Consider the following 21034-nt stretch of genomic DNA (forward strand, 5'->3'; position numbering starts at 1 on the left):
AATATATTGGACAAATAGATGAGTCCTAGTTTCTGTCATCAGGGATGAGACAAACGCCACTATTTCTTTTGGAAATTATTTACCAAGGGCCTACTATGTGCCAAAAACTTTGCTAGGCATTAGACACGTATTGACTCATTTAGTTCTTACAACACCCCTGATGGCTAAGTCATGTTACCATTTTCTAGGTGAGAAAACTAAAAGCCAATAAACTAATGTGAATTCACTTCCCATGTTGACTCTTTTTTTTTTCTGAGACAGAGTCTTGCTCTGTGGCCCAGGCTAGAGTGCAATGGTGTGATCTCAGCTCACTACAACCTCCACCTCCCGGGTTCAAGTGATTCTCATGCCTCAGCCTCCGGAGTAGCTGTGACTACAGGCACCTGCCATCATGCCTGGCTCATTTTTGTATTTTTAGTAGCGACAGTGTTTCGCCATGTTGGTCAGGCTGGTCTTGAACTCCTGATCTCAGGTGATCTGCCTGCCTTGGCCTCCCAAAGTGCTAGGATTATAGGCATAAGCCACCGCACCCAGCCATCATGTTGACTCTTAAAGACCCTGGGTTACTGTGATGTTTTAAATGACATAGGAGACAATTTAGCCCAGCAGGACCCAGGGAGAGAGTATGAGCAATTCTACCTGTGCCCCTCAGCCTTCTTTTCCCAGACCAAAAATTAGCCCTGTGGAGCCTGGGTAGTGTATTTCTCGTAGTTTGTTAATTAGTGAAAGAAAGGTCTTGGCCACAAAGGCCAGTTGCTGCTGTGTGGGCCAGGAATGAGATATGCTCTCTAAGGGATCCACAGGGTGCTGTTATCCATGACTCACTGTCCAGAGTGTCTGTTCCCTGATGCCAGGGGCCTCTCACTACCTTTCACATCTCGTCCTCTGGACCTGTCTCATCTTCCCAAGAATTTATTTGTACTAGACTCATCATTACATATTTTTCCCCCAGAATAGACTCCATAAAATCTAGATAAAAAACTCAGTGCTGGCCAGGCATGGTGTCTCATGCCTGTAATCCCAGCACTTTGGGAGGTTGAGGTCGGTGGATCACCTGAGGTCAGGAGTTCAAGACCAGCCTGGCCAACACGGTGAAACCCTGTCTCTACTAAAAATACAAAAATTAGCTGGGTGTGGTGGCGTGTGCCTGTAACCCCAGCTACTTGGGAGGCTGAGGCAGGAGAATCGCTTGAACCCAGGAGGCGGAGGTTGCAGTGAGCTGAGACTGCACCTCTGCACTCCAGCCTGGACAACAAAGGGAAACTTTGTCTCAAAACAAACAAACAAATAAAACAACTCTAGTGCTGCTGTTAAGTGTTATTTTAGGGGTTTTGCTAAATGATTAGGCTGGGGTAATAGGTTGACTTTTCAAGATGAGGTCTATGCAAGGTGCCAACCCTTAGTCCGTATTCTTTTTAGTAGATAATGTTGATGTTAGATTGTTTATGCTATTTAGTTGCTAAAATATACTATAAATATTTTATCTATTTATATTTATAAATATCTATTGTATATATGTACGAAACAGCTTCTTGTGGCACTCAAATAAGAGATAAAACATGTTCCTTTTTCTCTGTAGTTATTTTAGGTTTTAGAGATTCCCCATATCTGGACACCGGAATCATCTTTTTATTTAATTTAATTTACTCTTCTATTTAACATTTATTCTATAACTACAATAACCACAATCTCATGGATAGTGCCTACCATAAGCCATGTATTGTCCTAGGACTGAGAAAAAAGACAAGGGTCTTATTCTTAAATTAAGTAATTTCTGGGTTCCAGGTGGTGATTTTGGCATAAGTGACACAAAGATGATGAAGGTGGGATCTTCTCCCTCAAGCAGATCCCTGTTTATTAAGAAAAATATATTTCCTAGGCCGGGCGCGGTGGCTCAAGCCTGTAATCCCAGCACTTTGGGAGGCCGAGACGGGCGGATCACGAGGTCAGGAGATCGAGACCATCCTGGCTACCACGGTGAAACCCCGTCTCTACTAAAAAATACAAAAAACCAGCCGGGCGAGGTGGCGGGCGCCTGTAGTCCCAGCTACTCCGGAGGCTGAGGCAGGAGAATGGCGGGAACCCAGGAGGCGGAGCTTGCAGTGAGCTGAGATCCGGCCACTGTACTCCAGCCCCGGCGATGGACCGAGACTCTGTCTCAAAAAAAAAAAAGAAAAATATATTTCCATACAGGCAATACCCCAAAGGGCTATTGTAAGGGTTCTTGTTCTGTTGTAATCCAGTGTTACAATAGCCGATGTTCTGTTGTGTGGCCAGTGTTGGATGTTGGCTGGCATGCTTTTTGATTGGTCAGCATCTATGTTATGTTGGTTGCTAACATTGTTACTGTCATTTATGAGAGTCATCATGCACTTACTGAGATTTTGCAATGAGCCAGTCACTGTGCTGTTCATTGGGACATAATGGTGAGCAAAAGACACTGCTTGCCTTCAAGGAGTTGGCTATTTACTAGACTCTAGTGTTTGGAATAAGGTATGAGGGGAAACACAATGAATATGGGTAGTTTATCTACCAAGAGCATATGAAATCTTTATATATGGTGAGTCTCAAAGAGTGATGTGGTGACAAAGAAACAAATGGATTTCTTTCCCAAAGGAACAACACCTACACTAATGTTTACATGAGTGTTAATGGTAGGAGCACTGCAGTAATTCAGCCCTGCTCGTCTTTGGGCCAGGTGGGAGAGAGCACAGGAGGTATGAGTGTTGGGAGTCTTCATGAAAGGCCTTGGGTGCCAGTCTAATGAATGTGAATCACATCCTGTGACCAGATGCCGTTAAACAGCCTGAAAGGTTTCAGCAGGGAGTGCAGTGAACAGATATGCATGCACCTCCCTTATCCCACAAGCAAACAGACAATAGAAGAGGTGAAGGGAATGAGGTGAATATGCTAAGGACATAGAATAAATAGGACTACACAACTGTTCAGATGCTGTAAAGGAGGAAGACAGAAACTCAAAGGTGACATCTAGGTTTCTGGCCAGGCTAAATGGCAATGCTTTCAATAAGCTGAGGATCCCAGGAGGGAGAGGCTTTAAAGAGAAGATAATGTACCCTGTTTTGAACAGGTTATTAATATATTTGACATGCTAATGGGATAACCACAGAAAGATATCCAGGAGATGAGAGACAAGGTTTGCTTAAAAAAAGAGCCTAGCGGTAAAAAAAATTGGGGAGACATTGCTCTAAAACTGGTAAGCAAAACCTTGAAGAACAAAGCCTAAAGAACGAGAAACAAACGGAGACTCAAGACAGCCTCCATAGAATGTCTATGTTGGCCCAGTGTCCTCTAGCTGTGCAGATCCAATCTACTTTTCCTATTATATCCATAAAATTGTCTTTAATTTTCAGAGGCAAAACCACCCTCCCCACTCTCTGCCCTCTCTTCTAGGTTGTAACACAATTTGTCTTAGGATCTAATTAGCTTTGGGTAAGCTTGACTTTTCCCCCTAGCCTATAAACACCTGAAGAGGAGAGATTATTCTTCTGCTCTGTATGTGTCTCACATAGTAGCTGCTCAGTAAAGGCTTGTGAAATTCATTTGAGCTGATCAGCTTCTAACCGTGAAACTCTTCTAAATGACAGGCATTACATACAAATCATGCTGTGTAATTGTCACAAGAACCCCGTGAGATATTTATTATCTTCATGTTACATATAAAGAAACTGAAGTGGTGGCCAGGCGTGGTGGCTCATGCCTGTAATCGTAGCACTTTGGGAGGCTGAGGCAGGTGGATCACCTGAGGTCAGGAGTTCCAGACCAGCCTGGCCAAAATGGTGAAACCCCGTCTCTACTAAAAACACAAAAATTAACTGGACATGGTGCCGGGTGCCTATAATCCCAGCTACTCAGGAGGCTGAAGCAGGAGAATCACTTGAACCCGTGTGGCTGAGGTTGCAGTGAGCCTAGATCGTGCCACTGCAGTCTAGCCTGGGTGACAAAGCGAGACTCCGCCTCAAACAAAAAGGAAAAAGAAAGTAAGAAACTAGGTTTGGAAATTGGAGATCACACAGTCAATGAGGGCCAAAGCCCAAATGTGAACCCAGAATGATCTAACTCCAAAGCCCATGCTTATTTCACTAGGCTCTACTGAATTTAACAGCAAGGTGTCTTCTCACTTGCCTCTAAGGAGAATGGAGGGCTTAATATCATCTTTTTTTTTTTTTTTTTTTTTTGAGACAGTCTCGCTGTGTCACCCAGGCTGGAGTGCAGTGGCTGGATCTCAGCTCACTGCAAGCTCCGCCTCCCGGGTTTACGCTATTTTCCTGCCTCAGCCTCCCGAGTAGCTGGGACTATAGGCGCCCGCCATCTCGCCCAGCTAGTTTTTTGTATTTTTTTAATAGAGACGGGGTTTCACCATGTTAGCCAGGATGGTCTCCATCTCCTGACCTCGTGATCCTCCCTCTCGGCCTCCCAAAGTGCTGGGATTACAGGCTTGAGCCACCGTGCCCGGCCTAATATCATCTAATTGTAATTAAGAATGACCAACCGAATTGGGAAGGGAGGAGTGAAAATTGCCATGAGTTTCAGGAAGCCTGTTTCTTTTATGTTTACCCAAAGGAATCATAAGAAGCCCATTTTGCAGAGTGTTAAACCAAGGCCCAAAGAGGGCCCACTGAGGTGTCATAGCTGGCACAAAGGTTAGAAAACATGATTTTCTTTTCTTTTCTTTTCTTTTGTTAGATTCCCAACTGGAAAATAATAGAATTCCCAAACTTGATGCCACTCCCATTTCCTCACCTCATGGAATTTCGTGTCTCTGTGTGTGTTTGTGTTACCAGGTTTACTGAAAAGCCCAGTGAACAAGACAGCCCTGACATTGATTGCTGTGAGCTCCTGCATCCTGGCCATGGTGTGTGGCAGCCAGATGTCTTGTCCACTCACTGTGAAGGTGACTCTGCATGTGCCCGAGCACTTCATAGCAGATGGTAAGAGCTGAGCATTGCAGATGCTCCACACCTACTCAGCACCTTGCACCCCTGGCTGGTCAAATGTTTCTATGTATGGCCCAACGTTAGAATTATTATTATATATGTTACAGGGAAAAAACAGGAGCATCTAAAGACCTTGGAAGAGGATCTTATCATTTGGAGTCTGGATTATTTGAATTAAAGACTACTTTTACTTTTTTTATTTTTTATTTTTATTTTTTCTTTTACTTTAAGTTCGGGGATACATGAGCTGAACGTGCAGGTTTGTTACATAGGTATGCATGGGCCATGGTGGTTTGCTGCACCTATCAACCTGTAATCTAGGTTTTAAGCCCCACATGCATTAGGTATTTGTCCTAATGTTCTCCGTCCCCTTTACCCCTCACCCCCTAACAGGCCCCAGTGTGTGATGTTCCCCTCCCTGTGTCCATGTGTTCTCATTGTTCAACTTCCACTTATGAGTGAGAACATGTGGTGTTTGGTTTCCTGTTCCTGTATGAGTTTGTTGAGGATGATGGTTTCCAGTTTCACCCATGTCCCTGTAAAGGACATGAACTCATTCCTTTTTATGGCTGCATAGTTTTCCATGGTGTATACGTACCACATTTTCTTTATCTAGTAAAGACTGATTTTAACCTATGAACAACAATCAAGTTTAAAAAATAAAGGAAGAGCTCAAATGTGAATGCAGAAAGATTGAGCTACTTCAGAGAACCTACTGGTTCTTTTGATTGTGGATCCATTTCAAAATAAAAATGTTCCCCAAAGAGTATTTGCTAATTAAAATTATATGACAAGAAAGACTGTATGAGTTTTAATGGAATTTCCTAAATGTCCTGGATAATATTTATATTCTCTTTCCCTGTAAATATACTTTACAAGTATCTTATATTGTACCATTTACTTTTCACCCAATTAAATTCAATTAATGAGATGCCGTAGCCACCTTAGTCATTAACAAAGCATGATCCAGGGCCCTGATTCAGGTGGTTGCTATTTATTGCTAAAGTGCCCTCCAGAAAAGTTGTCCCCGTTTATACATTCCAGGATATGTTGGCGTCTGTTTCTCAAACACTTCTCACGTGGCGTCACCGTCTTTAGATGTATTGAAGTTTGGCGTAATTATAATAAAGAAGGCATACCTTAACTGTGCAACTGTACAACTGAATAAATTTTCAGTTTTAGAACTTTTTACACTTTAAAAATTGTATACTTTTACACTTTTTAAAATGTAAACATCTTGGTGAGTTTGAAGATAAGTAAATACCCAGGAAATCAACACCATAAGAAATGCCATAAACATACCCATCACCTCTAAAAGTTTCTTCTCACTCTATATTTTTGTGATAAGGACATGTAACAGGATTATATATGAATCTACACAGATAAAATCGTAGAATAGTTCCAGCACCTCATAAGGTTTCCTCGTGCCTCCTTCCAGTTAGTGCTCTGTAGAGGCAATAAACTTTCTGACTTGTAGCACCTTATTAGTACCATTAATTCTTAAAAATATTTTTGCATTTTGAGATGTATTGAATGTTTTTGAGATCCTTACCCTCTATTTGCCAGTCTTCCTTCAGTGAAATTCGATTTTATCTCCATGGTTTAAGTCTCAGTGTTCAGAACTTAGCACCATCCTTTTAGTATATTTTGACCAAGCAAAGTGGAATTTTAGCCCCATTCTCTGAAACACTCAAACTTCTATTAATGCATCCTGATTGTTCCAGCTTCACCATAGTGCAGAAGCCCCTGCTTGTTTTTCACTGGGACTGCAAATAAGTTCATACACATTCAGAACTTATATTTCTTTTTTTTTTTTTTTTTGAGACGGAGTCTCGCTCTTTTGCCTGGGCTGGAGTGCAGTGGCCGGATCTCAGCTCACTGCAAGCTCTGCCTCCCGGGTTTACGCCATTCTCCTGCCTCAGCCTCAGGCGCCCGCCACCTCGCCCGGCTAGCTTTTTGTATTTTTTTTTAGTAGAGATGGGATTTCACCGTGTTAGCCAGGATGGGCTCGAACTCCTGACCTCGTGATCCGCCCGTCTTGGCCTCCCAAAGTGCTGGGATTACAGGCTTGAGCCACCGCGCCCGGCCCAGAACTTATATTTCTTATTTCATATACATTCATTTGATTTTCAGACCCATGTACATACAAGACTTCGACTCATCTTTAATGAGTCATATGTGCGCATAAGACAGGTAAATATGTGGTGGGGGAGATGGCAGGGAATGGTGTAGGAAAGCAGGAGGAACAAAATTTATAGAAGCAAATAGTTTTGTGGATTATGCAGCTAGAAGAATTGCATATCCCTACCCTTCATCTCTCAGCTGTCACTACTCATTAATTGTAGCATGTTAAGACTCAAAGGTGTTCAAGTTTTACATATTTATTTTCATACATGTAGAAATGGAAGCCCTGAGAAAATAACTTGCTCAAGGTGAAGCAGTTTAATAGCTAAGAGCACAGGCTTTGGAATAATACAAACGTTAATCCAAAGGCTTGCTCCATTGTCTGCCTCTTTGATAGCAAAGTGAATTCCCCTCTCTGAGCCTCTGTCTCTGCATCTATAAAATGTGGATAATAGTAGTACCTACCTCATAGGAGTATTCTGAAAACTACAACTCCTGCTTTTTATCATGTTCATCAAATTTTCAGATAGCATGTGGCTGAGAAATGGCGAACAGTTGGAAAATAGCAAAATCAAGGCATTACACAAGAGGGCTACAAACCATCTTGATGATTTGGAAGGATAGACCAAAGTGTGGTGAACTAAAAGGTGCCCTTTCTCAGTGTGCCCAGTGTCATAAATTTAAAATTTTATAATAGCCTGTGAAATTGTCTGTTTCTGCCTCTAGACTGGAATCTCTGTGAGGGCAGGAATTATGTCTTTAGGGAGAAATATTATATTCCCATTGATAAGCACAGTGCCTGGTCCATAATGGATATTCAGCAAATATGTGTCCAGTAGATGAGTGTTGCCTGAATTAAAACTGAGTTGTTCATTGTTCTATAGGATCCTTCTAATAGATCTCTAAGCACACAACAGATACTGAATCAAAGAAAACTAAGGCAGATGATGCATAGCCATCAAGGATGTTTTAAAATGTACCCATGAAGTTTTAAAATGTACCCAGGATTTGTCTGCAGATGCAGAAAGAACTGTTGTGAAACAAGCAGTTTTCATACTGACAGATCTCAGATACACCATGTACAGCACACCATGCAGACCATGTGGCAAAGCACCCATATCTATCAGCAGGCAGAGGGACGACCAAGTGGAAAGCGTGGGAAAGAGCCTGTCTTATGGTATTGCAGGAAGAAATGGGTGAGGCAGTGTAAGCAGGGTAGAAAGATTTGAGATTGGCTAATTTGAATCACTTTAGTAGGCTCTGGGGTTTCAGAACTGCTCCTGATTGCTTGCTATCTGGCTCTAGGGTGATGAAGGAAGAGAATATTCCTTCCCAATGTGTATAAGCCATATAGAGGAGATTACTGGAGTGTAGGTTCTGGATTGGTTAATATTCGTATGAAAGAGATGCTCCCTGGGCAAGTCTTTTGCTTTCTCTAAGATATGACTATCCCTGGAGGGGAGGGCTCTCCCCAGTCAGGAGGCTCAGATGCCAGAGCATCAAGCTTACAGAACATAAGAAAATAAAATTAATACAAAAGAAAAAGAGAAATAACTACGGAGTGTACACATCCTGGAGATGTGATGGAGCAAGCTTAGAAGACAGCGTTGGGAAGGCCTCGTCCACAGTATCTTAGTCTCTAGGCATAATGGAATCTCCATCCCTTACATGCCATAATATCTTGGTAGGAATGTGTCCTTTCAAATGATGTAGGTTTTGGTTTGGATCTAAATTTTGTTGCTTAGTTACTATGAAACATAGAAGAGTCAAGTTAGCTACCTGAGTCTCATTTTTCTCATCTATCTGTAAAATAAGGATTATTATGTGATGATTGAATGTTATAATGTGTATGAAGTGCTTAGTAGAGTGTCTAAAACATTGTTATAGCCCAAAAAATGGTAGCTGTTATTACTCTTATTATCAAAACAGTTTGTAGAGAAAGAGACTTCAGAAGCTGGAATATGGCAAGGCAAGAAAATATACAAAACTAAATAGGTGAATTTAGCTACTCTCAGTGAGGTGAATGGAAGAGGGAGTACATTATATGCTCTGTTCCAGCCAAAAGTGACTTTCCCACTTGGAGATGTTAATACTTGAAAGTCCTCCATCTCTGGGGCTCAGCAGGAATCCTGGGAGTATCCAGCATTTGAAGCCAGGTGGATGGCTATCTGATAATTCCAAGCAAGCTCGCCTTCCCCAGCATGATCCTAATGCCTCCTTTGGCAGAAACTCTATCAGCGCTGCTCATCTCATTCCTCCAAAAGCTCTCCAAAGTAGTCTTTATTATCCACCTTTGGGAGATACAGAAACTGGGATGTGAAGGGGAATAGAATCAAATCTTCTGTAGGAGTACAGAAGAGTCTAGAAAATTGATTTTATAAATTGTACTACTGGAGTTTCCAGCTCTGATTTCTGGAGATATGAGGGTATTACCTAGGGGGATGAGAGGGAAAGTGATAACAGTGCCTATTTTCTTGAACCCATGTCATTCCTTAGCATTGATATTTATAAATGTGGTACAACCTAACATAAATGTGGTAACAAACAGAGATGGAAAGTGCACAATTCTATGATATTTTATATATATATATATATATATTCACCTACATCATAATACCGGCCCCTTAAGACTGGCAAAGTTTTAAAAAACATTAAAAACAAAGTCTCAATGAGGCCTGTCGGGATGAGGGCAGCTCGTGTCAAGTGCAAGAAGCTCCATTTGAGACCAGGTCTGCTTTCATCCTTTTTCAGTCACCCCCATAAGTTCCAAGCTGCCAAGGTGCTGGCCCTTCTTAGTAGAGAGAGCTCTCAGCTACCCTTACACGTTGAGCTGTCCATGGTGCTGGATCACTGGATGGGGCTGAGTAATGGGTCCTGTCTTCCAGGAGAAAATGAATTCTGCCCCTTGTGTTACTGCATAGTTATACTCGATGCTTACTGTCCATTATAAAGAAAAGGTCATTATGACATAGCACTTGTGCAGAGCCCAGCTGGCAAGAGTTCTGACACAGTTCCTATCCAAATCCTTGGCAAATCTCACCCCTTCTTTTATCTGGGCTTCTTCAAAGCCATCAGTGGCTTTTTGCCCTCCTAAGCACACACTGAAGAAATGGAACATGTTTGCATCTAAACAGACTTAAGCTAGCATTGTTTATCCAGCTGCGAACTACAAATCATCTGCATTTAGGTCATCTGGGGAGATAATTCCCAGAACCAGTGAGTCAGATTCTCTGAGGGTAGAGCCCACATATTAATATTCTTTACAAGAACCCTCTAGGTGGTCACTTATCAAGGCTTTGAGAGCTACATCAATAACTCTGTAAGTGTTACTTTTTTTCCATCTAACATATGTGATCACTTCTTCAGACCCCTTGGAATTGTTATAAACATCTTTAATAAGGGTCTTTTGTTTCCTCCACCTTTGACTTTATCAATGCCCTATTAATGGAGCTGCCTCATAGCATAACTCCAGTAACTGTCATTAGCATTGGATATAATGTGGGCGGTCTATTCTTAAGATTTATAACATACTAACCCTGATCACACAGGTTTGGACCTTATCAAAATTGCCATGCAGTTAGCCTTATTGAGAAGTAGTTATTGGTTAATATTGAACACCTATCTTAGCTGAGATGTTAGTTTATGCATCTACTGAGGTTCCCTTTGTAAGTCAGTATATATTCACCCAATGTAGTCAGTCAATAGAAGATTCTACTTTTAAAGGAACAAGCTATCCAGGTGAAGTAGGTGAGATGGTTCCACTCCACTGTAGGCAGATAACATTCCACCTAGAATTCTCTGTTTTGTTCCAAGATATGTTATACATTGGAAGTTATTCAAGTGAGAATATTTGACAGTCACAATATTGAAAAAGCACTATAGGTACCTAATGACCTCTTAAGGAAAGGATGGAAGACATTCATTCAATAACAAGAGTTGAAGGAACCTAGACAGGAAGAAAACTTACTATTATTGAGTATATTATCTATTGAGTAGCATACAAAGCACTTTACATAGGGTTCTTCCTTCAATTCTCATAGCAAAATTGAGAGTCTGGATTTAGTATCCTCATTTTGCATACATGAAAAGTGGGGCTCAGGGATGCTAGGTGGTTTTATGAGATTAACACATAGATGACGTGGTATGAAAACTTAAGTCTACCTGAGCCCCCAGTCTAAGTTTCTTCTATGCTCTAAGATTCCAGAGAGGAGACCAGGATAATTATTATTTATTTTGAAGAGAGCAGACTAGTTCTGGAAGTCCTAAGGAAGGAAAACGAGAGAGCTATATGGGTGATGAGTGTGGTCAGGGATGGGAGAAGATGAAACCTCAGTTTGGAAATGTCTTCCTCTGCTGTTGACTGTGTGACTTGTAGTAGTTACTTAAACATTTTAAGCTTCAGTTACATTATCTATAAATTGGGGATAATAGCAGTACTTATCTCATAAAGTTATTATGAAGAATAAGTGAAATAATACTCATAAAGCTTTTAGCTCAATACTTAAGACCTAGTAATGGTTCAATAAATTATATAAATGTCAGAAGTTGTAATAATATTTTCTTAATATTGGAAGGGGTGTCATTGCAAGGTAATGAGTTCCCCGTCATAGAAAATCTCCTGATAATAGATGACCACATTTTTACGAAGCTGTAGAAGAGAGGGGAAGAGGTGCCTTTGGCTTTAATACATGGTATTTTATTTTGGAGCCATCTTATCAAACTGTACATTTTAAAACCACTTAATTATTTTAGGACTTTTGGAATACATTTGTTTATTCTTTAGTACTTCACCCAGAGTCTCACCAATTCTTTGCCTAGGCTCAGAAATGGATGAAAACAAGGGATGTCTCTGTCTCTTGAATACGTTACTTAGCTAAATTCACACACACACACACACACACACACAATTTTATATATTGATATGGTTGTTGCATCAAAATACTTATGCTAAAATGTTTTTTTATTTAGGTGAATTTAAGCAGTTAACATCATGTTTTAGGTTGAACTAAGTTGATATCCAAGTCTTCTCTGTTCTCTATGACTGAAGTATTTGGGATCTGAGTATTCCTTCTTAGCCCATGAAATCATAAGGACAAATGCCCACACATTGGGATGGCATGGTTCACTAATATGCCACACATGTAGCTGGTTTTGAGCATAAAATTGTGAATAATAACACTTGCCTACATTTATTTGCTCTCATCCCTACTTGATGTCTTCCATCCCAGAAGAATGAGCTAATGCATGGCTTCATGCTGTTAGAGAGGAGTGAGGTCCATCATTGGCTTCAGAACTAGTTTGCAGTGATTTAAATACATGGAAGGAGTATTTTCAGTTCTTAGAAGGGAAAATGACACCACATTGTAACTGGATCCTTAGCCACAAACTGCCAAACACTTTATTTAAAACAAGTATTTCCTTGGACATCCTGCTCTCTGAAATCATCCCAGGCTTTGTTTTAAAATGCTCCGTGTTGACTGCAGATCTTTGAATACTGTGGAACATGCTTATGGATGGAAGTTCTGTACAATATGGCTTCTATCTTTTTCTTTGTTAATACATTTGCACAGCCTTGATACTGTTTAGACAAATAGACTGTCTTACCTGGTATCTGCCTCTCTATATACCTTTGCTTGTACATTCTTCTCCATCATGTATTTACATACACGACAATCTCACCCATCTCTAAGGCATAACTTATTTTGTTCCCTCCTCTAGAAAACCTTCTTCAATGAGTCCCCAGAGATAAAGAATATCATCTTTCATGAACATTACCTAGAACTATATTGGTGCATTTCTAATGACCTCAGTCTACCTCCTATTACTGTTACTGTTATGTAAGTGTCATTGAGACAACTGCCACAGTCCTACAAACTGGCCTCCTGCTTTAAATCTAGCCTCTCTCCTATCTTTTCTTAACAATGCAAACAGAGCCATCTTTTACAATGAAAAATATCAATACATTGCTTACATGTATTGCATACATGTCACACTTTCCATAAAACTGTTTAATGTCTTCTTTTGTACTTGTTTTGCACTTTTTTTGTACTTCTTATCGTGGCCTTTGCATCCTTGCAAGGTCAGGCCCCTGCCTGCCTTTCCAGTCTTAACTCACAACACCTCTCCCTATATTGGCTCCTTAAATTTCTCTGTTGCCTTCTGCCTCAGGCCCTTTGCACATTTACATGTTGTTTTCTTTGCCTGAAAACTTCTTCCCACATCTCCAGTTTCTCTCATTTACCCCAGGGTCATAGACTTTCCTTTTTTACTTTCCAGCCTCTGTTAGCTCGCTTATGAATCATTCTCCTTGAGCCCTGCTTTTTTTCTGTATCATACTTATTTCAACGTGTAATTGTATATTTATCTAGTTAATGTTGTTCTCTCTTGCTAGGTTTCAAGTTCCATAAGGATAGAGATTATATTTGTCTTGCACATTATGTTCAGAACCTTGGACAAGGTAAAACCATACTTGATGCCCCCTAAAAACTTTCATTGAATTTTTTTTTTAAGTTAGTTCGATTGTTAGACTTAATTTTTTTCAAAGGCAAAGACCACAGCTTATTCATGTTCTAACTTATTGTGATACCCAACAGGGGTTCTGACTCAGTAGGCATATAAGAAATTGTGTCTGTAAAAAATGGAGTAAGAGAGGACCAACAGGTGGACCCAGATGCCCTAAGAAGATACATCAAGAAGAATGACAGTGCAGGAGGTCTGAGGCTGCCTCTTCTTCTATGATTGACTTCACTCCCCAAGGATGTTGCTCCCATCCCCAAAAATAAACTCCAATCAAATTCACACACCCCTCCTTAATACCAAAATGAAACAAGCTTCATCCCGGAGCCCAGAAAGAGGGGAAATATAAATTGAGCTGAGATTCAGAACCCCCATAGGGGAGGTGGCAATGAAATACCAATAAACCATATTAATATGCTGAAATCAGGGAGAATAGCTTGAACTCCAACCCAGACTTAATAACTATACGTGAGCGAGTACAGGGAGAAGGCAAGGCTAGGCTTCAGTCAGAATTAAAATGAGATCTGTAATGAAATTGGTAATATAATTTTAAACTGTGAAAACTTTTTTCCCTTCTTCTTTTTCTTGTACTTAATGGCCAGCTTGCTCGGCAATGGCTGGGAGCTGTGGATACCACCTAGAGTAGATTTTTTTTTTTCTCCAAATCTCTTCATTAGGAAAGTCTAAATCCACAAAACCATGGAAGAAAAAATAAAATGCTTCAAGCCATTTTCTGCCTTAAATAGTAACTGATCCCCAGGTTAAAGTGACAAGCGGCTTGAGGGAGAACAAACCCAGAAAAACCATTCGAAGCAGCTGAACATGTTCAAGCTTTTAACGATACCACAGCAGCCAGTGGGACTGGGATTTTTAATGACACTCTGTGCTAAGATGTTAGCTTGGCTTCCAACCAGAATGAATTGTTACTAATTTTCTTTCCTAACAAAAGAGATAACTGAGTTTGACGTCCAAAATTGGAGACTAATTTCTGTGTTTTGATACCAGATTGAGTCCAAAAATATGTTCCCAGGAACTGGGGCAGAGGGTTGTTGCAAGGAGTAGGCAAACTCAATTTTCTCTCATTAATAATTCCATTCTGTTGTTGTGAAAAGAAGGCCGCTTTGACTTTTAGAATGGAAAGAGAGAACTCAGGGTGGGAGCTGTGATGAGACTGACTTCAAGTCTATGGAGTTAGTTGTTCCATAATTATTGGCTTCAGGTTTGCAAAATAGTGTAGAATTGAGGCAGTGGAGCAATCCACAGGGGAAAGAAGGTGGTATGGTAAAGACATTAAGTGGATTGATCTGTGGCCCAGGAGATGTGGATTCCAGACAGGTTCATCTGCTTTCTTCAGTGTTTTTTCTTTGCTTCAGGGTTTTTTAAATCTAAAAACATGCTAATATTCCCTCCTTCAAAGAGTGTTAGTGGGCTGATTCACTTAAAAGCATTTTGTCAACTGTGAGGGTAGTTATGATTATGAGAATGTTGTGTCTTTACCTCACTGTTTGTTTACAGCTTTAGTATGTATAAAGAAAACCTTAGGGCTAGAATAGGGTCTTAGCAGGTAAGGCTAGGTAAGGAAAAGGTAGAATATTAGGGAGGTTGGCCTCCCTTGGCTAGAAGAAGGAAGATAGATAGCTAAAATGCATTAATAACACCATTCTTTTATTCTTATATAGTGTTCTGCATCTTCCCTTTCTTCCTTCCTCTTCTCCATTTTTAATTTTTTTTCCTCCTATGATCAACAAACATTTGCATACCATACTGTCTATGGCATGCTCAGATACTGGGGTGGAGAGACAGATGAAACACCATCTCTGGCCTTCTCCAGCTTAGTGGTGGTGGGACATGCCAAGTCGATAAATGATGAAACTCAGTGTGAATGATTCATAATGGGATTGTCCTAGATGCTGTGGAGACACCGATGAGAGGCAAACAAGTATCCCAAGCTGGAGATGGGAAGAAGGTGTCTTGAGGAGGTGCTACTTGAGCTACATCTTAGAACCCTTGACACTTATCTGGAGAAGGGCAATGGATGATGGCAGGCTTCCCAGGGAGGGGCATGGACACATGTCAGTGCATCCTATAGACCTGTTTTTCAAACCTCCCAATGGTTACAGTGATTAGAAATGTTTACAGAACAGTTGCTAAGTGCCAGGTCCTATTCTAAGTACTTTGCAAGGTATTACTTGTTTCATTCTATTACCTCATGAAGTAGATCCAGTTATTATCCTCAAATTTAAGGGACACATAAAAAATTTAAAGGTCATGTTTGCCTAGAGAGGTTATATGACCACCTTAGTGTTACACACGTGGGAAGAGATTGAACAGAATTATTTTGAATCAACACCCACAGAATGTGATAGAGAATTTAATGACTAAGATCATCCTCCAGCTACTCTATGAATTCACTCCAACTGTGGACAAATCTCTACTTCTTCAGGACTCAGTTTCTTCATTGTAAAATGTAGGAGGGGAAAAAGGTGATACTTAAGTTTCTTCCCTGCCCCGATATCTTAAATGGAGAGGGAGAAGTACTGGAGTTCAAAGTCCCCCTTTACTTATCTCCTGATGGACATGACCTTCCAAGTCCTTATGCAGCCATCACATTAGTGTCTCCAGTACTCTCTCTTCAGACTGGTTTGGGCCCAACTGCCATCAGGCAGCCCCCTGAACAAGGAGGTAGGGGGCAGAGACAGCTGAGCAAACAGCTGAGCCCACAAGTTGCCATTTGAAGAAAGCTTAGAAGGATCGCATCCAAGCTTGTGGAGGGACTTCAGGCTCCCAAGGCTGCCTGGATGAAAAATAACGTGGTGGGAAGCCTGGTCCCTCCCCAGCTTCCCCTCTTAGTCACAGCTGCAGAGGGACCTTGAACATCTCTGATGCCAGTGGGAGTTTGGGAAGGGAAGAATGCATTGTATTCATATGGGAAAGGGTAAGATGGGAGGAATAATTAACACCTGTGCATCCCTGCTCCCCCTTCCCCAGCCCTGCTTTCCAGCAAAGCCTTGCTATTTGGCTTTTCTCCCCAGCGCATTCCTCTGGATTATGTAAGCCAAATATATCTGCAGCTGCTCAGCCTTGGGTTTTCCAGAAGCTCTTGGCAACTTTCTGAACCTCAGCTAATGGCTGGGGCATCTCACCATCAGCTAGAGTGATCCCCAGGGCCTGGACCACCCCTGAACCTTCTATTTATTCACTCCCTGGCTTTAACTCTGGCTCCCATTTAAACTTTATCAGTGAGTCTATACATTCAGACTTTCAGCTGACATTTGCTGAGTGCCTGCTCAGGGCCAGGACTTAGATTCTGGAACAAACTCAGGCACAGTCAGCATTAAAGGTGGGTGAGGTGGGGGAAAGAACATGGGATTTGGAAGCTTAAATCCTCAGGTTTAAATCTACACTCCTCCACTTACTAATTATGGATCTTGGACGAGTCACTGTACTTCTCAGAACCACCAATTCTACCATCTATAAAAGTGAAGCTATAAGCCCCTACCTCACAGGGTGGTGGCGAAGGTGAAATAGAGAGTGGCGTAACAATAGCCAAAAATAGATGGTTCGAAAATGCTAATCACACCCTCATAGGGATCACATGTGTCATTTAAAATGATGGACTAACTATACCGCAAAAGGCTGCTATGGAAGGTAGATGATAATCTGAACCATCAGGTCATATAGACAGTCAGCCAGGTTGCCAGGGAAGCTCGGAGTCTTTTCCACTGGGCAGATGTGGGTAAAGCTTCAGGGAGCAAGAGGATTTTGCTAGGGTCTTTTCCCATTTGAGGAAACTGGATGGGCAAAGATTGGGAGTGAGAGTTCACTTCTGTTGGAGGTGGGAGGAGAGAGGGAGGACAAGAAGGGCAATCTTCCGGGTAAAAAGAACAGTATGAGTAAAGGTGTGGCAGGAGCAGGTAGCACCCAGCAAGGCTGGGGCTCCATGGGGGCATGAATGGATCTAATGGGAGGGTTACCCAGGAAGAGCAGTTGGGATTTTATCCTAGAAGTTGGGAGTCATGGAAGCACTGAAGGATTTTAATAAAAAGAGTGTAAGAGTCACAGTTGCTTTTAAAAAGGGCAAGGCAACTTGTTAATTCAGAGTTCAGTCTGTGGAGTCAGACACACCTGGGTTCAAATGCTAGCTGTATGAAATAATAGATAATAGATATTGCCAATGTTACTTAACCCTTCTGGGTTATGTCTTAATCTGTAGGGTTGGGAGAATTACATGAGATTATATTTCTAAAGTACTTGGTAATGTTCATTTTTATTGGAATCACCATCACTATCCTTTCAGTCTAAGTCGAGTCTCCTTGTTAAATGGTCCTGAACTACTTTTTGCATTCAGTACATTTGCAATTACTTCTTCAATGTCTAATTTGGTTAAGAGTCTGGGCTATAGAATCTCACTGCCGTGGTTTGATAACTGGCTCTGATATTCTGTAGCTATGTAGCCTTGAGTTATTTAACCACTCTAAGCCTCTGTTTGTGCATCTGTGAAGTGGAGAATGTCACAGTGAACCACCTTAGAGGGTGATCTTGCTTAGCACACATTCAATACTTGGAAAACAATAGGCCCTTCCAAAGCTACTTTAATGCCCATACTGGCAGAGAGTGTAGCTGTCTTATTCTTTTGTAATCCCCACTACACAATCAGTGTTCAATAAAGATTTGTTGAATAAATGATCACAATGTAAAAGGTGAATCTGAGGTTGCCAAAGCTGGAGACAAGGAAGACTGATGGGGGCAGCCATATTGAGTTCATAAGACAATATCTGAACAAAGGCATTAGATGGGAAAATAAAGACAAAAGAGTTCCCATAGAGCTAGAACAAGGAAATATGCAACTAACTGCAAGTAGAGACCAAGGAAGAGGAAGAGTCAAAGATGATGTGGTATCTGCCACCTGGGATCCCTGAAAGGTTGATGACCCCAGACATCAATCAACATAAGAAACCCTACTGAGTTGAGGAAGCCTTGCAAGAATAATCCCCTTTTTGTAAAGCTGTGAGGTGTGGTGGTTATTAGCTTCAATACCAATGCTAGAGTACATGGGTTCAAACCCTAACTCAAGCTTCATCTTCTGAAAAATGGGGATGCTAATACACCAGAAATTAGACTGTTATTGTGAGGACTAAATGGTTGTGAATTGCAAGGGCCTGGACCATGATAACCACACTCAAAAACTAGGGACTGTTACAATTCTGCTGAAGCACCAGCATCCCGATGTGAGACCAAGGATCAGATGCCTACTTCTTGGCTACATTTTTAGATTAAAAAAATAAAAGGAAAAAATGCAAGCAACTTTTAAAAACACACAATAGGCCAGGTGCAGTTGCTGATGCCTGTAATCCCAACACTTTGGGAGGCCGAGGCAGGCAGAACACTTGAGGTAAGGAGTTCGAGACCAGCCTGGCCAACATGATGAAACCCTGTCTCTACTAAAAATACAAAATATAGTCCAGCTACTCAGGAGGCTGAGGCAGGAGAATCACTTGAACCTGGGAGGTGGAGTTTGCAGTGAGCCAAGATCACGCCACTGCACTCCAGCCTGGGCAACAGAGCTAGACTCTGTGAAAAACAACAACAACAACAACAACAACAACAACAAGCCCACAATATTAGAACCTTTGCAAATACTGCCTGGATAAAAATTGTTAGTAGGAGATGTCACTGTGTCCTGCGAGTAAAATTAATTTTCCAGATCTCTGAAGGCTGCTCCCCTCCCCTGAAGGTTTGAATCATTGGAGTAATATCTCAGGTGACATCTCACCGCAATATTCGAATCAGGGTGGAGGATGAGAGAGTGATGAGTCTGTGACACCCACATGAGTGTTAACATGACCTGTGAGTTTCAGGGTTCCAGGGCCAACCATTCCCTACAAAGACTCAAATGAAGCATTAATGTGCTGGGCAGAGGACTTTCTATGGAAGCAGAGGCCTGAAAAAAGAAACAGAGGCCTGGTGATGGGAGCTGATGTCACACTTGAAATGTGGAATCAATTAAAAATGGCAGCTTCTGCTACCCCAAAAAGGAGGGCATGAGTACAGGGGTGAGGGCACATTGTGGGCATATTGTCAAGTAGCTAGCTTGGCAGTTTTCTAAAGTGTAGAATGTTAGAGCCAGAAATTATTTTGAGCCTAATCTTAGCCCATTCTCCTCCTTGGGCATCTCACCCTCAGGCCAAATGAAATAGCTATTTCCCGAAGGCCCAGACTCTGTTTTGTTTCTTTGCAGCATTTCTCTCCTTTTGCCTAAATCCCTTTGCCCCTTGTATTAGTCTGTTCTCATGCTGCTAATAAAGATATAGCCGAGACTGGGTAATTCTAGAGGAAAGAGGTTTGACTCACAGTTCCACATGGCTGGGGAGGCCTCACAATCATGGCAGAAGGCAAGGAGGAGCAAGTCACATCTTACATGGTGGCAGGAAAGAGAATGAGAACTAAATGAAAGGGCTTTCCCCCTATAAAACCATCAGATCTCGCGAGACTTATTCACTACCATGAGAACAGTGTGGGGGAAACTGCCCTGTAATTCAATTATCTCCCACCAGGTCCCTCCCACAACATATGGGAATTATGGGAGCTACAGTTCAGATGAGATTTGGGTGTGGACCCAGTCAAACCATAGCACCCCTCTACTCCATTTAGCTGTAATATCTCAGGTGACATCTCACCACAATATTCGAACCAGGGTGGAGGATGAGAGAGTGATGAGTCTGTGACACCCACATGAGTGTTAACATGACTTGTGAGTTTCAGGGTTCCAGGGCCAACCATTCCCTACAAAGACTCAAATGAAGCATTAATGTTCTGGGCGGAGGACTTTCTATGGAAGCAGAGGCCTGAAAAAAGATACAGAGGCCTGGTGATGGGAGCTGGTGTCACACTTGAAATGTGACACCATTTAGCTGGTTTCTCTACCCCATTTAGCTGCTTTCTTATACTGAACTCAATATAAGGAAGCGTGACAGCTCAAGTATGACTGTTTGTAGGAAACATTCTCTGACTTTGCAGTATGACTGTTTGTAGGAAGCATCCCTGCTCTGTGCACCCAAAGCTTCCTATTTTATCTTCATCACTACACTGATTATGTTCTATTATAATGCTCTATCTTGTTATCTCTCAATTGAACCATACACTACTTTCAGGCAGGGACTCTTTCTTCCACTTTTATAACCACCCCCTTTTGTCACGGTATTCAACACAGAGTGGGAGCTCAGTATATTTAGATCTGTTCCTATTCAAGATACTTTTTTAAATAACTTAAAAAAAAAAAACAATTCTGAGACATTTAATACCATTCCTGTAATTGTGATTCCTGTTATTGAATTATTGGTTGCAATTTTATTTTGAAACCCAAAATTCGTCACAAGATTTTACAATGAGGTAGACTCTTCAAAACCAGTCTTGAGCCTAGTAAGCATAAGCTGCATTGC

At 41.4% G+C, this 21034-nt stretch overlaps 1 protein-coding gene across 3 annotated transcripts in view; it reads left to right on the forward strand.

The window, feature by feature from the left end:
* ASTN2 (astrotactin 2) overlaps positions 1-21034 on the forward strand; it is a 1009693-nt gene that overhangs the window by 382379 nt on the left and 606280 nt on the right. For all 3 annotated transcript variants that reach the window (XM_033237645.1, XM_033237646.1, XM_033237647.1), the window contains one exon: positions 4803-4949. In XM_033237645.1, the coding sequence (XP_033093536.1) occupies positions 4803-4949 (147 nt within the window). The remainder of the gene's footprint in view (positions 1-4802; positions 4950-21034) is intronic.

The sequence above is a fragment of the Trachypithecus francoisi genome, unplaced genomic scaffold, assembly GCF_009764315.1.
Source record: "Trachypithecus francoisi isolate TF-2019V2 unplaced genomic scaffold, Tfra_2.0 Lachesis_group16, whole genome shotgun sequence".
NCBI lineage: Eukaryota > Metazoa > Chordata > Mammalia > Primates > Cercopithecidae > Trachypithecus > Trachypithecus francoisi.